This window comes from Rhinolophus ferrumequinum, chromosome 17, assembly GCF_004115265.2.
Source record: "Rhinolophus ferrumequinum isolate MPI-CBG mRhiFer1 chromosome 17, mRhiFer1_v1.p, whole genome shotgun sequence".
NCBI lineage: Eukaryota > Metazoa > Chordata > Mammalia > Chiroptera > Rhinolophidae > Rhinolophus > Rhinolophus ferrumequinum.
The window spans coordinates 24,672,115-24,689,562 of NC_046300.1; the positions used below are offsets into that span (position 1 = coordinate 24,672,115).

The 17,448-nt window shown below is 38.6% G+C and overlaps 1 protein-coding gene across 20 annotated transcripts in view; it reads left to right on the plus strand.

Annotated features, from left to right (window-relative positions):
- THRB (thyroid hormone receptor beta) overlaps positions 1 to 17,448 on the plus strand; it is a 335,981-nt gene that overhangs the window by 266,534 nt on the left and 51,999 nt on the right. For all 20 annotated transcript variants that reach the window (XM_033132157.1, XM_033132173.1, XM_033132156.1 and 17 more), the window contains one exon: positions 3,169 to 3,429. In XM_033132157.1, the coding sequence (XP_032988048.1) occupies positions 3,169 to 3,429 (261 nt within the window). The remainder of the gene's footprint in view (positions 1 to 3,168; positions 3,430 to 17,448) is intronic.

Here is a 17,448-nt window from a genome sequence, read left to right on the forward strand (position 1 = left end):
TTACTCCAAGACTGTGTAAAATGTTAGAGTCTGAGGAGACTGCACCCTATCCAAAACCTGCTGATAATTTGTTTTCTTACCTTAGATTTTCTTAACCCTGTGGATCTCAAACTCTGTTGGATATTAGAATTATCTGGAGAATTTTGTAAATATACATATGCCCAGGCCCCATCCTACTTCAATAAGCCTAGTCTTCTTCTGTGTTCTTTAATAGTGCAGGTGATTCTGATACTCACGAAAGTTAGAGAATCATTGACTTAACTTTTTGAGATTTTAATCCCTCTAGAAAATATATCTCATTGGTTTGTATTTCAGGGGAACCAAAGAATACAAGCATTCGACATAGACATAACAGGCAATTCCTCAAAATCATTATCACCAAGCAAACCTATGTGGATCCCAACGGCAACATTCCCCAGTAGGCAGAATTTAAGGAGCCTGGTGTAGGAGGTAGCTATAGGATATTGTATGTGCCTCCTCTCCGTTTGGGGGAGGATGAGAATCAAGAATCTGCCTTAAATAAATCCCTTTTGAGTTTTCCCATGACCCAACCAGGACTTCTCAGTCTCCAGATTTCCCAGCAGTGCCCCCAACCAAGAAAACTCCCAATGAAACCAACTGAATATCATTATCATGAATGTAATTACAGACAGAAATTATGAGCTTGTAAATGTCTCCCATGAATGAAACCTTTTTCCCAAACCATCTCAGCTTCTTTTCTTAGGAAAATGGAAGGCAATCCTATCCCCTGCCTCACCCCAAACATAACCTCCCTTACTTAGAAAAAACCTAGCTCCTGCTGGCCCAGGGGAAATGCTCAGCAATCTTTAATAGGCTGTGCTCTAAGGAGGAATGGCCCCTTGGGTGGAGTCCCTTTCAGCATCTCTCATCCAAGCTTCTTCACTAGCTCCCTTCACTAGGGAGTGGTGACTACCACGTTTGGCTGTATTTCTTAATCTCTGTTCGGGCAGAGGAATTAATACCAAATACATTTTTAAGAATTTCTTCAGAAAAGTAAAATGTTAAAGGCTTTACCAAATAGTTTGATAACTGGAACATTGCTTGAAATGGAGCTTTATAGGATGCAATTTGCTGAGGACTTAAGAGTCCGTGAAAATAAAGGAGACATCACAGAAACATGCATGGGTGAGAAGGCTTTTCATGTCTGTAGAAGTAAAATGAATCTCTTTAGGCCCAGAATTAACTCTTGCATTCGGTAACTTTATATTCAACTTATGAAAACCTCAAACCCTCATGGATAATAGGTACTTGAATGAATTCTACATAGATATGTCTAGTCTGAAATGCAATACTGTCTCCCAAGATCTTAATCTGTTGTTTTCTTTTAATGGATAGTGAGAATAAGTGCCTGTAATTGCACCTGTAGCTGGCATGGTTGAGGCCAGACCTTTTTTGATTCACCATGCATTGAAAAATGCCAAATAAACGCTTAGGAGAAAGAACCCATGTTTATTTAACTGACCTCATACAATGCCTAGCTAGCACAGCTCTTTGCATAGAGTGAATTTGTAGGGCTCTTCTCTGAATAAGATCAAATGTTACATCCAGAAGCTATCACATTATACTGTTTTTTAAAAGGGATTATTGCTTACTGGCCAAGTTAGAATAGTTAAAGCCACAGCATTTCCATCTACTGTGACAAAGAAATCACGTGTTACAACTTCATTGTTGTAGTTGTTCAGTCTTCTCCTGGAGTAGAAATGGTTGTATGGGTACCAGAATTTTCACATCGTAACATGAAGACCCAGAAGGGTAAATGTAACTTTTTTAAAAGTGACTGAGAGTAGATTACACTTTTAGAGAAACCACACTAACCAACATCAGCTGAAGACATCTGATAGCTTTAGAGAAGGTGCTTATGGAAACCTAAACTGTTTTTAACCCTGTGTGAAACAATTTAAAATTAATTTTAAACATTTGAAAGACAGCTTACCATGCCCAGTACTATGCAGAGATCAGGATGGACTTGCCTACCTAATATGGATATCTGTGATTCTTTGGTAAATTCAGCTTTAAAATTCACTCATAAATGATAGTCTTTCAATCAGTGTATATGATCACTTTAAAAGTAGAACTCTATATTACATTTTTTCTCATTTTACAGTAGTCTAAGAATGTCTGGAAATATGGATGACCAGATGGATTGTGTTTTTTAACATGGATGTATATACAAATACAAAACTACAAAATGTATCAGCTTGCTCATTTTTGCTCTCTACTTTATATCCATGTACCGTAAAGATATTCAAGGAGGTAAAATTTGCCACCAAGGAAGGTTAGTGTGAGAAAGTTTTCATTATATATTTCCTATTTTCTAGAGGGCAGACCTTCAAGTCCCTATAAATTGAATAGAAAAACAGCATTTTATATCTATATATACATATATAGATACATATATATGTGTATATATATATATATATATAAAACTGCCTGTACCTCAACCAAAGAGATTTGGAACTTATCAGTCTATCGTGGGAGCTCTTAATTCACCCCACAACTAAAGCATTATCTGCTTTCCTTCATCGGATCGCATTGCCAATTTGAGACTACATTGAAACCATTTACAAAATTTCTATTTGAAGATCCAACCTCCTTTTTTAAGGCCATCAGGGGTAGAAGGTGGTAAAGAGAACAGAGTTGTCACTCTCAGTGTAGCCACGTGAGCATGTCCCACTTAAGTAACAGGGTGCCCCTCAGGTCAGCCTGTGATAAAACCCAAGTCAAACAAGGCTGAATCCTAGATGTTTGATGTCCTAAGGATCTGAAAAGTGTTTACAGCCAGCCCTGTCCCTCAAGACCTCAAATGGTCATCTAAGCAGTAACATAAATTGGTGTAAACTTGCTCTTGGGCCATTGCTGTGGAAGCAGGACTGGAGAAAGTACAGCCTTCCCGTGGAAGAAGTGATGTCTTTCTAGGCACTAAAAATAAGGGGGAATGTGTTGATTACTCTGACAGGCAATCTGACTGTGGTGGCTATGTGCCCAAGGCTGACAAATTCTGCACCTTATCACTGCATTCAAGTGGAGATGCATGTGAAGACTGTCAGCCCCCCCAAAATTGAGAAACAACTTGCCTTCCAAAGCTGCATCTCAACAAGACCTTGACAATGCCAACAGCTCATCAGCTCCTGTTTTTCAACCCTCCAGAAAATGGCCTTCCAGCCTGGGACAAACCGAAGCACTGTCCAGACCGAGAACACGACTGGAAGCTAGTAGGAATGTCTGAAGCCTGCCTACATAGGAAGAGCCATTCGGAGAGGCGCAGCACATTGAAAAATGAACAGTCATCACCACATCTCATCCAGGCCACTTGGACTAGCTCAATATTCCACCTGGACCATGACGATGTGAACGATCAGAGTGTCCCAAGTGCCCAGACCTTCCAAACAGAAGAGAAGAAGTGTAAAGGTAACCTGACTTTTTAGAGACCGTATCATGTGTTTCAACCAGCAAAAATAATTCTCTGTTGTAACTGTGTGCTCAGTCTTCATTTATTTCAATGTATAGTGGCGATGTGTTTACCCAACTGCTCTGTTAGAAAGTTTCTTTATGCCTAAATTTTCTCTTAAACATAAATAAGTGGGTTCCAGAGCAAAGCAGGTAATTTCAGTTTCGTGTTGTGTTAGGGGCACTTGGGGAGGAGACTTTTTCTTTTCTGCAATTAACAGAAGAGTTGTTAGTTTGGGTTTTAATTCTATTTTTGAATCTGAGTAGAGACAGACATTGCTATCAGTATATAACTACTTGCTTTGAAGAGTGGGGGGGGGGGGCGGGGGGGCGCTTATGTTTCCTTTTCCTACTGTGCGTAGTGCTAATGGGATCTCAAAGTCTGACTTTAACCTAAATAGACAATTCATGTTCCAAAGAGAGGTTTTTAAGTTGTTGTTGTTATTGTTGTTTTAACTCATTAAATCCTTGTGTCGTCATCCTGAAAGGCAAGATTATGGTTTTATGAGGTTGTCACCTCATAAAAAATATGTTAAACTGGCCTAAGTTGCTGATGGCGTTAGATTTAACTGATCTTTACCTCAGGTCGCCTTTACCCTGACAGATGTCTTTGTGCTGATCGCTTTATTGTCTTAGGGCTTCCAAAACCCTTTGCTTCTTAAGTTAGTCTTTAAATGTCCAAGAAATCAATTTGTGTCTTTAAATGTCCAAGTTCATATAACTCCCCATTCTTTTTCAATTTAGCATTTTAAAGGGGCGGGGTGGGGGGGGGCTTTTGCTTTTTTCTCTAAGGATTTTGACTCATGATAAAACTTTAAATTGTGTGTTTGAAAATCTGGCCATCACATAACCAAGGTATAGTAAAGAATGTTTGTAAAGACTCCTATATATGAGGGACTTTTGCAAACTGTTCTAACTTGAACAGAAGCAGATAACTATATGTATCCCTCTCAAAAGAAAACCTGCTAGTTCTTTAGCTTTTCTGAAAACACTTCAAAAACTCCTTGGAACTACCAGTTGACCTGGGAAGTTGAGTATGCAGATTATTTTAGATGAAAATAGGATTATCTAAAAACAATAATAATAAAATAGTGGTATATTCTCTGGAATGCAGTCAAAACTACACATGTTCTCTTTGGGAAGATGTGTGTTTGTCTCTCATCTTTATTATTTAGGAGATTTGAGAAATTGGAAGGGATATTTATAAAAAGAGCAAAATAAGCTTTTTCAAAGGAGTCAGGATACAGGACAGGTGTGTCTGTGTGTGCATGTTCACGTTTGTTTGAAATACAATTGAGATTTAGTCAGAATTTGTAACCAGATTGTATCTTCAAATTTCATGAGCTGGCATCAAAATCATGTCAGTCCTTGGTTTACAGTGACATGTTGACAGGAAATATAGTGTCCTTATAATCTGAGGACCTCACAAACTAATTTGATTTATTCACAATTGGTACCCATACTCATTCATTAATTCACTTAATCATAGGGACCCTCTATGTGTCAATCATTTATGAGAAATATTGGCTTTGAGTGTCTAGAGTTCCCTGCACTGTACACTTTTCAGTTTGTTGGTACACCTTAAGCAAAAGGAAAGAGTCTTGAGTCGGATCCAAAACCCTAAGTATAATATAATGGTTAAGACCACAAGTTTTTGAGTCTGACGTATTTTGGCTAGAATCCTAACCCTCCCAAATTTCTGTCCTTGATCAAACTTATGTGATGGTTGAGAAAATTAACTAAGATAATGTTTTTAAGCATTTAGCATAGTACTTCTTGTATAATGCTCTTGAAATAGCAACTATCAGTATTATTGTGATCATGATTATTAGCTGTGCATCATTAAATCACATAAATTCCTTGGGCTTTGCTGTGTGCCTGGTAAGTAAGGAAGGGAGAAGGGGAGCAGGACAGATGAGTGTGGGATGGGACATGATGTTTTAGAAAGGTTAAAGTTGATAATCTATTTTGCATTCATTCAGCTCTCTTCTGCTGGAAGTCAGAGAATTATTTAATAAGAAAATATAATTAAATTATTTAAATTCTGCCCCAAGATTCTGGTATTAGAAGGAGAGCAACTAAAGTAAACTCTCCTGTAGTTTTTAGAGTACCGAGGCTTCACCTTGGCATGGATGTGAGCCAATGCCTTGGTTCCACATGAAAATGCCCTCAGGAAATCTATGTTGTCATGGCCCAAGAACCTTATGAACTGAATTTCATTCATTAGCAACGGACAGCTGTTTTTAGTGAGTCCAGGAAACCAGTGCAATTAGTCATTCTTTTCTTTTTGGAGTTGGTTCTTCTCCATCAGCTCAGCTCGCCAGCTACCTCTCTATAAAGTCACTGTGAGGAGAGTTCTATTTTGATGTCCATCCATGCTGGGCATTTATTTCCAGGATATCTCTGTCTAGCCCCCAAGCATGCTTGATACACAGTCCTGGGCTATCATTCCATGCATTCATCTCCTCAATCTTTATTGAGTGCCTACTATGTGCAGGACATTGTCCTTGAGATCCGAGCATGAAGAAATAGCCTCAGGGCTAAAAGAACATCCAAGTAGTCCCATTTCAAGGACCCCAAATGGAATTGATAAGAACTAAGTGGCCTTTGAGGATACAAAAAGTTAAGGATCTGCAATGCAGGAGCCAAAAAACAAATTGCTTGAAATACTGTAATAAAGCCATCTCCCAAATCAATAATCCGGCCAGTCTAGACCAGTGCACCTGTAAGTGTGATTTGTAGACAGATATCCGTATGCAAACTATTACTTTTCCCTCACTCTATTGATGCAAGTACAGAAATTGAGAGTAAGCGTTAGAAACTTTTATAGCAATTTCACATTGCCGCTGACATTCAAATGCATGATCAGTGGATTTACCTCGCTGAACAGGGTATAGGCCAGTTGTGTATTGTTAAACTTGCCTGTCAGTCGTGCATGGCCAGAGCTACGTAAAAGTCTTGTAGAACCATGTATTGAGCCATAATGGACCAGGTATTTTTTTAAATGGTCCTTCACTTCAAATAATTTGAGACTCACTGTGTTATACTTTATAGTATCCTTAATGTTTTCCTTTAGGCTTATTTTTGGTGTGTATCTAATATTTTGGTTTTCATTTTGGTCCAAATGCTGCTTTCATTTTAATCTGCATATACCTGTGCTCCTCTCTGCTACCGTCATTCTAAGGAAATTCATTGGTAACACATTTCACTAGAATGAGAGCTCTGGAGACATTACATTCTGCTGCAGAGCCCACAATTCAAGTCTGCTTTAGTACCAGAGGCTATTTCTATCCAGAAGCAAGTGACCCCATTCCCTTCCCCGAGCCACTCTCTGCCTCCACACTACACCTCCCTGGAGTTTTTGTCACAATTTGAACCGATTGCTCGGCCTCCAGGACCAAATCCTCCTCCTTTCCACCCCATCTGTTCCCGGAGGTAATGTATTTGGTGGAACTCACAGCTAGTGGTACTAGCAGCACCTGGAGCTTGTTAGAAATGCAAAATCTCGGGCCCCACCCCAGACTACCGAATTGGAAGCTCTGGAAAATGGCCCAAGAACCTGTGTTTATCCCTCTGGGTGAGTCTTAAAACCTGCGTGTCAGGAAGTGTCTGAGAAGACTGTACTCGTAAGCTCTTAGTATAGGAAAGGGTCTGCCACCTAGTGGACACCGAGAGAATGTACATTTTTCTTCCAGTCTTGGGCTCACCCGAGGAGCTACCTGAATCTATCCATTCTTGATTGGGCCTTCCTTTAGTGCTGTCTTATTATCTTAATTGCAAACTGGATGTTTTGCTTATCACTCTGACTGGTAACAACTCCCTCTGGGACTTGAGCCCTTCTGAGAGTCCCACTCTATTTGACTGGGGCCCTGATCCTCCTCTAAGTTCTCACTCTATACAAGCCTTCTCCACTCAGCCCTCTCATGCCCTCCTGAACTCCTCTCTGGGAACTACAGGGTCTCACGAGTCCCACAAGGATAGGTCCTAGAAGATGCATGCACCCCTGTAGCTGAATCTAGCCAACTCTGCTGAACCCCGATAGTCAGACCTCCGTACTTTGATGTTTGACCTCAGTGTCAATCAGGGACCTTCCTGAAACACTAGAACCTGGTAGGAGAAACAAGGCAAGACTGAGCCAGCTCCTAGTTTGTATTGGAAAAAGGATAGCAGCAATCTGGTGATTTCACTGAGTTTTCTCTGTAGGTCTGATCTGTGTTTAATATCGAGAGAATTGAGTTTCACGTCCCCAGGAAGACAAGAAAAAAAGTCAAAATAATTTTACTAACAAGTTATTTTCTCTAGTTATAAAAGCCTTTCATGTTCATTGTGCAAAAAAGTGGAAATTTCCCAAAAGATCAATATAAATATTTTTTTAAATCATTTGTAATTCCATGTACAAAATCATAGGTAAATCTAAGGAATTACAGTGTTAAAATCTTTATTATAGTTCAGTCTTTTTTCTCTGCATATCTATTTTTTACAAACTTGGAATTATATTAGCCATACCATTATTAACCAGCTTTTAATGCTTAACAATATATCATGACCATTTTCCCATGTCATTAAATATTCTTTGAATCCTGATGTTTATTGGCTATAGATTATTCTTGCTTGTAGGTATGCTATAATTTATTAAACCAATCCCCAAGATTTAGACAAGTTAATTTTTAAAACCATGTCTTATGTCAGCAAAGGGGCAGACTGTTAACTCATGCTCTTCATAAGGAGAAAAAATGAATCAAATCAATGATGACAATTATAAATGATGTATAATTCTCATTTACCAAAATAACAAAGTGTTCTAAAAATGAGAGACACAAAGCCAAGTCATTGCATGCATTATAATCCTTCAAGTTAGACATTCGCATTTTCAGCAGGGGATCGCTATCTTTGTCCTTAAGTAAAATGCAAGGACATCTTCAGGTAAATGAATAGTTTAGAAAATGGAGAATTAAAAAGCTTGAACCCTTCCAGCAGTACAGCCATCTGCTCCATCTGTCTCCGCTCTCCACTCTGCCCCTACTCACATACATCAGGGTGTGCAGTCCAGGCTGAGAGCAGCAGTGAGATTCATATACCTCAAGGGCACTCAGGAGCCTTGGCCATCAACGTGAGAATAAGTGCTCTCCACCAGCTCTGGCATATGCAAGAGAGCCCTGTGTGGTACTTCCAAGGCAGGGAAGAGCACCTCGGAAGCAGACCACGGCAGAGAGAAATAGAAAGTAAGAAAAGAAAGAAAAGTGATCAGCTAGAGAGGAGGGGAGGAAAAACTTTGAAAAGGGGCAATGTCAAAGAAAGGCAAACTTTAGAAATTCAAGGCTCTGTTGCATCCAACTTCAATTTTCATTGAACAAATGGACCCCAGGTTTTGCAAGGCCAACTTAGCACTGTCTGTCACAGCATTAAAGGCAGATATGCTTTCACTCAGCTGTCCCTCTGATAATATTCTGTCCCATCGAAATACTCACAGAAAGTCACAAAGACCTGTGTTCAAAAGTTTTCTTTGCATCTTTGTTTTTCTTCCTGAAAATTTAGAAACAATCCAAATGTCCATCCATAGGGGAATGTTCAAATAAATTATAGTATATCTAAAGCATCCACTAGAAAAATAAACAGAATTTTTAAAAGAGGTGACTCTAGGAATACATCATGGAGAAACAACCGTACACTAAGTACAGAGCAATCCTATTTACAGTTTTAAAGCTTTATATAGCTGTGTGTGTACAAACGTACATAGGAAAAGTTCTAAATACACGAAAGACCACGGTTTGGCTCTTTGTTCTGACACTTACCAGCTATTTAACCTCAGATAAATCACTAATTCTCTCCAACAAAGAATGTAATCAGAGATTAATTGACCACAAAAAAAAAACTAAGGACATTAATCTACACTCCATTTTAAAGTAGCGCTCCAATATGATAACCATATTTCCCTTTGTGGGGAAAAATGGGCAAAATACATGAAATCAATACTGGCCCCCAAAACCTGAGCTATGAGCATCATGGAAACATAAGACCAGCTCCATCCAGGATAAATTGGGAAATCAGTTGCCTTACACTGTCTCCTTCAGTGTCCTTACTTCTCTCTGGAGCAGCATCCTCCAGGAACACAGGAATGTTCGGCCTACCGAGACACCCATTCTCAGTAAGATGCCCAGTCAGTCGGCTTCTTCCCCTTTCGGTTTCTGCAAACGTGTCATGCTCCATAATAAACCTATTCCCCTGAATGTTGGTAACCAGTCCTCTCTTATATCCTTACCTCTCCAGGGCAGAGGCTTTGGGTTTTGAGAACCCCTAGAGATGCAGGTTTCACACCAAGGATAGCCTCTAATTGTGCCATTGCAGAAAAAGTAGGCAAGTACATTGGGAATCATTTCGTCTGTACTTATGACCTATATTGACACAGGGATGGGTTCTTTCTCTAGTTGGTCTATTCTGTGGCTAATGCTAATGATGCGCTATATTTATAGACCAGTCTTTCAGATTCTGGATCAATTTAGCCTCCTTGACTTGAACTGGAATAACTATGACCCTGTTTCTGCAAGGATGCCAGAAATCCAGAACCAGCTGAGCTTTGGAAATGAGAGTCAGAAATCCTCCATGGTCCAGAGCCATTCTCCATGGTATTGACCTGAAAACAGAATTATTATCTTTCATGAACCCTATCCCCGTGACATTTGTCCATATTGACTTATGCAAGAGACTTGACTTTATTAAACTTTACTGCCTCTTAAAATATAGAACTGTACTGCAAATATGACTGTTTAACTCAATTATCTATATTGTGAAGTCACTCGGCATTTGAGTTAAAATATTTTGTGTGGATTGATGGTTTATTCATTTAGGTGACAATATTCAGTGAGTGGCAGATTTTACCCCAACTATCCATAGTTGTCCCATAATGTGCACCTATAAAGGCCATACAATTATAAGCGAAACCTCAGAAATAATGAAAAGATATTTATTTGACTCTTTGCCTAGCTCTGGAAAGAACTTCTTATAATAAGCCTAAGATATAAAACTAAAGGTCAAAACTGTGTAAATAAAAGAAGCTCCTGCCCTTTAAGGGAAAAAAATACATGTTAATTTTTGCAGGGGTTTCAATTGAATGGGTTTCCAAGGAAACAGGTATCTGCAATGGGTTCATCCCATTTAATATTTATGGCCAGACATAGAGAATAGTGCTTTCTTCTTATCCGTTTCTGGTTACGCATGATATTGCCATTCTTAACTTTCCTTTGAAGTGATCATTCTATATTTGAGTCTTATTTCTTCCCCAAAGAAAACATATGCCCATTTTATGATATTTTTTAAGGGAGTTTTGTAATATCAGGAATATAAAACTGGTAATCACCACTCAAAAGAAAATAACACTAATCAATCTGACATACCTTTCTTAGATGAATTGAAGGCTATTTGATTTTGCTTGTTGTTTTATTGCTAATCTGCTTACTTTTTGAGTTGGTTTCTGTTTTTAAAAGTTGAATTGGAAAAACAAAATCGGTGACAAAAGACCATCAAGTCTTCAATTTTGAGTGAGTTGTGTGTCTTCTTGGAAGATCTGCTAAGGCAAACCTATAAATTCCTTTTTATATTTGATTTTAAAGTAATCTCAGCTTTACCAAAAATTTGAAATAGTGCCGAGAACTTCCATATACCCTTCACCTGGATTCACTAGTTGTTAACATGTTGCCACATATGCTTTATCATTCTGTGTGTGTGAATGTCTGTATGAGTTTGTGTGTGAGTGTGTGTATTATTAGTTTCCAGAACTGTTTGATAGTAACTTGCAGACATCATGCCCCTTTAACTCTAAATACTTCAGTGTATCTCTGAAAATCAAAGTAATTCTCTTGGAAAACCATGGTACAATTACCAAAATCCGGAAATTTAACCTTGATGCATACTATTACCCACTCTACAGACTTTATTTGAATTTCACAGACCTCCTCCCCACTCCCTCTTCTTCCGCCTAAAGGAAGGCTGAGGTTGAAAGCAGTGTTGGAGAAAGGATTTGTCTCTGGGAGGTTTCGATGTGCCTCTTTCCTCCTGACAGCGCTAGGCCAGGCCACCATCAATTATTCTTTATACCAGTCTTGTTTTCTGGTTCAGGATCCAGGCCAAAATGCATTTCATTGTGTTTCTGTGTCTTTTTAGTCTGCTTTAATCAGGAACGATTTAACTACCTTTCTTTGTCTTTCATGGCATTGACATTTTTGAAGAATGCAGGTCTGTTATTTTGTAAACTATCCCTGTTTGGGTTTGCCTAATGTTTCCTCATAATTAGAATCAGGGTATGCATTTTAGGCAAAAATACTAAAATATTGTTGTGTCACAAGATACAACAATTTGAATTTAGGTATCTGATTCAGAAAGTTTTTAGTCTTCTAAACACCTACATCTCTTCACCTGAGGAGGTTTGTATCTTTATCGATGAGCTTGTTCATTATCTCACTGGGTTGGAAGAAAGTGTATTTTCTAAAAGTTCTCTTATTAAGCATCCATTCAATACTATAAGGATGAATATCTAAAGAGTAAAAGTTATTTGTTTCTCTGTCACCTGTGACACTGCTTCCTGCATGGTATTTCCAAATAGACATGTTAGATGAGCTTTGAGTCTAGACTTGAAATGAGCAGCAATGTTGTTGATAACCCATCAATGATGAAAATTCTAGTGGCTGGCTGGCATTTGTCTTAGACAATAATTATGAAGAGTTCAACCTACTTTGTTTCAGGAATAATAATTCCATGTTACTTCATGTTCATGTAACACTTGAAGTATTCAGTTGATATGTCTTTTTGCTACTCTTTGATATGTCTTTTTAGTTGGGTTGCAAATTTCAGAGGAAGGCCATGTCTTCCTCCTGTGGTGTATCTTTCATTAGTTCTAGAAAATAACATACATGGCATTGATACATAGATGATGTGAACTTTTCAATTTTTTTATTTTGATATTCAGTTTTAATTGGCTAAAGCTATTTGTAATCCACATCTATTATTGTGAAGCTTTATTGAGATATGACCTACATACTATAAATTCCTGTTTTAAGTGTACAGTTCCATAATTGTTAGTATATTTACAGAGTTGTGCAGTCATCACTGCAGCCTTATTTTAGAACATTCCCGTCACCCCAAAGAAACTTTGATTTGATTTACAGTTACTCTTCATTCCTGTACTCAGCCCCTGGCAACCCCTCATCTACTTTCCATCCCTACAGATTTGTCCCGTCAACTGGACATTGCACAAAAATGTCACTTAGCATATTGCTTTTGAGATTCATCTACACTGTATCACGTATCAGTATTTTGTAGCACATATCAATACTTTATTTGAACTTTTTACCTTTAATTATTCTTCATAACATTTTCAGGTATTAGTGTAGGACTGGAGCCGCTAATGAACAATGAATAAATCTTTCAAAATCTGCATCAATTGTGTCAGAGTCTAGATTTTGCACTAGTTGTTCTTTAAAGGTGAAAAATCAAAGTAAATGCAGATGATTCAATCATTCATTATTTCTATTATTAGGGAAATTTGTTTTAAAATTAATCTCTGACATATTATTCTGGAATAAAGAAAGTATACCATAGCTGTTAAATGTCAAAAACATTCCACTCAAACAACCACGCAACTTTTCAAATCAAGTCCATCAGTGTGAATTACAAAGAAATAATCATCTTAACATGTTAAACTAAGGGAAAATGGATCTACTTGCTTTAGGTGATTAATTTAAAGAATCCATAAAATGAGTGGCTATGTGATATGCGTGCAGAGCATAAATCATATTTATAAAACAAGTATAAAGGAACGAATGAAGATCATGTCTTTTTTTTTTTTCTAGAGATGGAGGGAAACATACTGATCGTAGTAACTGTATGAAGTGTTATTAAATTAGTCATATCTTTGGAAGAACAGATAAATCATTATCGTGACCTTCGAAGTTGTGTTAAAATGCATAATTGACCAGAATTTTCAAAACATTAACATAATTTTCTATTTAAAACAGTAGTGTGGGGAAGTGGGCAGCAAGTTCTAGAATAACAATTCAAGGACCAAAATTTCGATACTAACATCTTCCCTTAGTAGCTACGTAAAGATAAGTTTTCTACTCTGTAAAATGAATGGAAATAACCTCCCCCACCAGACGTATTCTTTGCTTATGAAAATAAACATACAGTAGATCTGCATCATTATTCCGTAGCCAGTATTCTAATTAAAGTTTCACCAAACTGAAATTTTATTGGACGTTTTCTAGATTGTGATGCCCAAGCTTCATCAGACTATATGAGAGTCATTAGAGGTTGGCTTTTGAATCAAATGTTCATTCATGAAAAAGCGTATCTGTGCCACTGATGGCTTAGAAAAAAGAAGAATTCAATGCTGATAAGAGGAGTCTACAATATATTTCAAAAGCCTTGCCTTTTATTGCAATCCCCAGCCTTAAATGTGCTATTCTGTATTCACTTTTGTGTATGTACATTTTTTTTGTTTTGTCTAGATCCTGAGCAATATTTGAATATTATCTCATTCTTTCAAAGCACAAGGAGACTTTATGATTGTCTTTGGTCTTGAGAAATATTAGTTAGAATAAACCCTTGATCTTCACCCAGGGGGCTCTTATATGCAAGGCACTGTGCTAGAATTCCAGTCCTCATTCGACACTCTTCCATCCACTAGAAATGCTGTGGAAGAGAGGCTTTGAAATAAAACAAATGGATCTGTGCTATTGGAATTGGAATTTGGGGACCTATAATCCATTACTTAAAAACTTACAGGGAACAAATTTGAGGGTGAATTCAGACTATGTGTTATTTTTCAATATGCAAGAGAGAATTGCATGGCCTAAACATCCAGCAAAGATGTTTAGAAATATTTTGAAGATATCAATTCCTTTGTCAGACATGGTTTCTGGACCCCTCAGAGAAGACGATTGGCAAACCATGAAGAATCACTATATATCAAGTCATCAGAGCCTGATAGTAGCCTGGACCCCAATTAAACTAAGGGAATAAGGGAAGCAAACTGAAAGCATATTTTATAGCCACATTCTGTTTTCTAACTTACCATCCTTTTTACATGAAGAAAATACATATTAACTCACAATCTGGAAGATTATAACTTCAGGTTGTTCAGCCACTGTTCACTTATTCGTTCATTCATCCAGCAACTATTATATGCTTATTATGAGCCCCTAAATTAACTTAAATAACCAGAAAATAAGCACTATGTTTTTCTCTGTAATTTATGCATTGATTTTAAGAGAACTAGATATAAATATAAATAACCATTTCAGCTTTACTACATGGAAAGCTGATATTCTTAGTGGGAGCACAGTATTTTGGAACTAAGCTTTGGGTTTGCAGCCAAATAAACCTGCATTCAGATCACCACTGCTCAGTCGTATGTCCTTGGACATGTTACTTAACCTCTCCAGGTCTCAGTTTCTTCATCTCTAAAACAGGAACAATAATATCTACCGATAGGATTGTTGTGGTGCTTAAATAATATAATCTAACTGAAATTGGTTTCACAGCGCTTAGATCCCTGTATGGAATAGAGGTACGGTAGGAAAGAGGGAACAGTGTGTGACCAAGGCATAGAGACACTGTTCAGCAGAACAGCAAATGGCCTGAGTTCAGGTTCCATAAGGGACAAGAGATAGGAATAAAAACAGTCCAGGGCCACATCGTGAAGGACTCGTAAGTTTTTGAACTTGATCTTGAAAGCCAAGGGTGATTTCAAACTGGGATGGGCGGTTGTGAGGGAGGGAATAGGTGACATGTTTTTGATTCTCCTTTAAAATTCATCCCCAAGCTACTATGTAGAAAATGAATTGAAATATCAAGGTAAGATCCGAGGCATAGAAATCTGTTGGGTTTAGCCGCTTTTAAAGAGAAGTGATACGGAGTTTAATGAAGATGGTGACAGCATAAAGCAGTCAGCCCTTTGTGACCAATGTTGTGGCAAAGCTAGCAAGAGAGAAATAAGCTACTAGGCAAAGTATAAGCATGTAATTTCCACTTGAAAAGATCTAGGTTTGAATCCTGACTCTTCAAATGACCAGCTGTGCCACTTTGGGCAAATAGACGTTTCTATATTTATTAAAAAAAAAAAAATGTGGATAACCATAGCTGTCCTGAAGGGCCATCAGGAGGATTAAATGAGATGAAGTTTTAAACACCCAGCACAGAATCTGCACATAGATAAGTTTCGTCTTGGTGTGTGTGGTACCATGGAGGCGTTCACAGAGAGCTGTTTGGTAGGGGGCAGGTCTGGCGGGCACAAGGAGATTAAGCATCATCAGCATCCTGGGCAGTAGTCAAGCTGTGGGCGTTGATTGATAGATCACCTGGTGAGAATACATGTGGTTAGACGTAGGTTGAGGATAGAACCAAAGGGGAGGCTCAATTTAAAGGCAAGCAGAGGAGATCATCTCTTGAAGAAGACAGAAAACAAAACAATCAGAGATGGGAGGCCATCTGAGGAAAGGCTTCATGGCACGAGAGTTTCTGGTATACCATCAATAGGCTGTGGCTGTGGGGGTTGGCTGGAAGCAGAGTGCTCCTGCTTTGATGATTACTGTTTTGTCCAGAGACCCAAAGATAATCAGAAGTCATTGCTCCTTATGAGAGCCCTGAGTTACAATGACAAAGTATGCTAAGTACTATCGTATTGGCTATGCTTAGTCACCAAAACCCAAAGTAGAGGCTGCAATAGTTGAGCGGGGCTGGCTACATGGAGCACACGACTCCTTGACTTCTCGTAGGCGAAACTGGCCCGAAAGGTTTCAAATCAAGGACAAAGCCAATACACCCTCCAGGACAAAGAGGACCCAGAAGACAGGAAGGAGCTCTGAGAATCCAGGGCTCAATGTGACAGCTAGTGAGGCTGGAAAAGTTGACAGAGACCAGCTTATGGAACCACTTGAGCCTTCCTCTAAGGCAGTGGTTCTCAAACGTTAGCCTGCATCAGAATCCCCAAGAGGCCTCACTCCCCAGAATTTCTGACCCAGTGGGTCTGAGGTGGGGCTGGAGAATTTGCATTTCTAAGAAGTTCCAGGAGATACTAATGCTGCTGATTCAGGAACCACATTTTAAGAACCACTGACCTAAGGATTTGAGAGTCTACTTTATAATCTTTTTGGAACTGCAAAAGGCTATTTTCTTTAAGCCACTCGCTCTGTAAATTGACATATTTCATCTCGTAGAAGTCTGCTGGAACTGGGTTTGTGGTTATCTTTTGCATGAATGTGCTACGGCAACCGTTCCACTTTAATGAAATAAAACGTACAGCCTCCAAACCTTCGACCTGTAAAGAGTGTCCAAGCTGAGGAAGCCACCAGAACTCCTTAATGAGAACCTCCTTCTCCTTGGCAATCTCTCAGTTCAATTATTGGGGCTGCTCCCATCAGCTTGGTCTTATGCCCACTTCTCATCAGAGCCATTTCTTTCCCTATTGCACCAAATCAGAATCCGTTCCCTTTACACTAGTAAACTACATTGTCACTTTTTCAGGCATATTTTTGTAAAAGCAAATTCTGCTCGGTGATGGGTTGTGAACAAAAGCCGCCCCTTAGTATTCTTTAGTAGAGATGTGACAGGCTAGAACTATCGAAAAGGTTTTATTAAATACTAAAGGAGAAAAAAAAATTAGGACCAATTTCAGAGTATAGATGTTTTAAAAGAGGAGGACTTTGAGTTTCTATTTCTGCCAAACCAGACGTAAACTCAGAGCCCAAAGGCCTGGGTTGTGTTCTGCAGCCACCTGGGGATTTGCACTTCTACATGTTGTGCCTGCTTCTTCTGGCCAGTAGCTTTCTTCCTTGCTAAAGATCATAAAAAGAGCACCCATCTCAGCAGCTTCCCAAGCTCCGCCTCCCTGTCCTTGATGTGTAATCTGACCAAGAAAAAAAAAAATGATTCTTCCAAGTGATATATCCCTGCCAATGACCTTACCTCCAGCATATATTCAACGGAGCA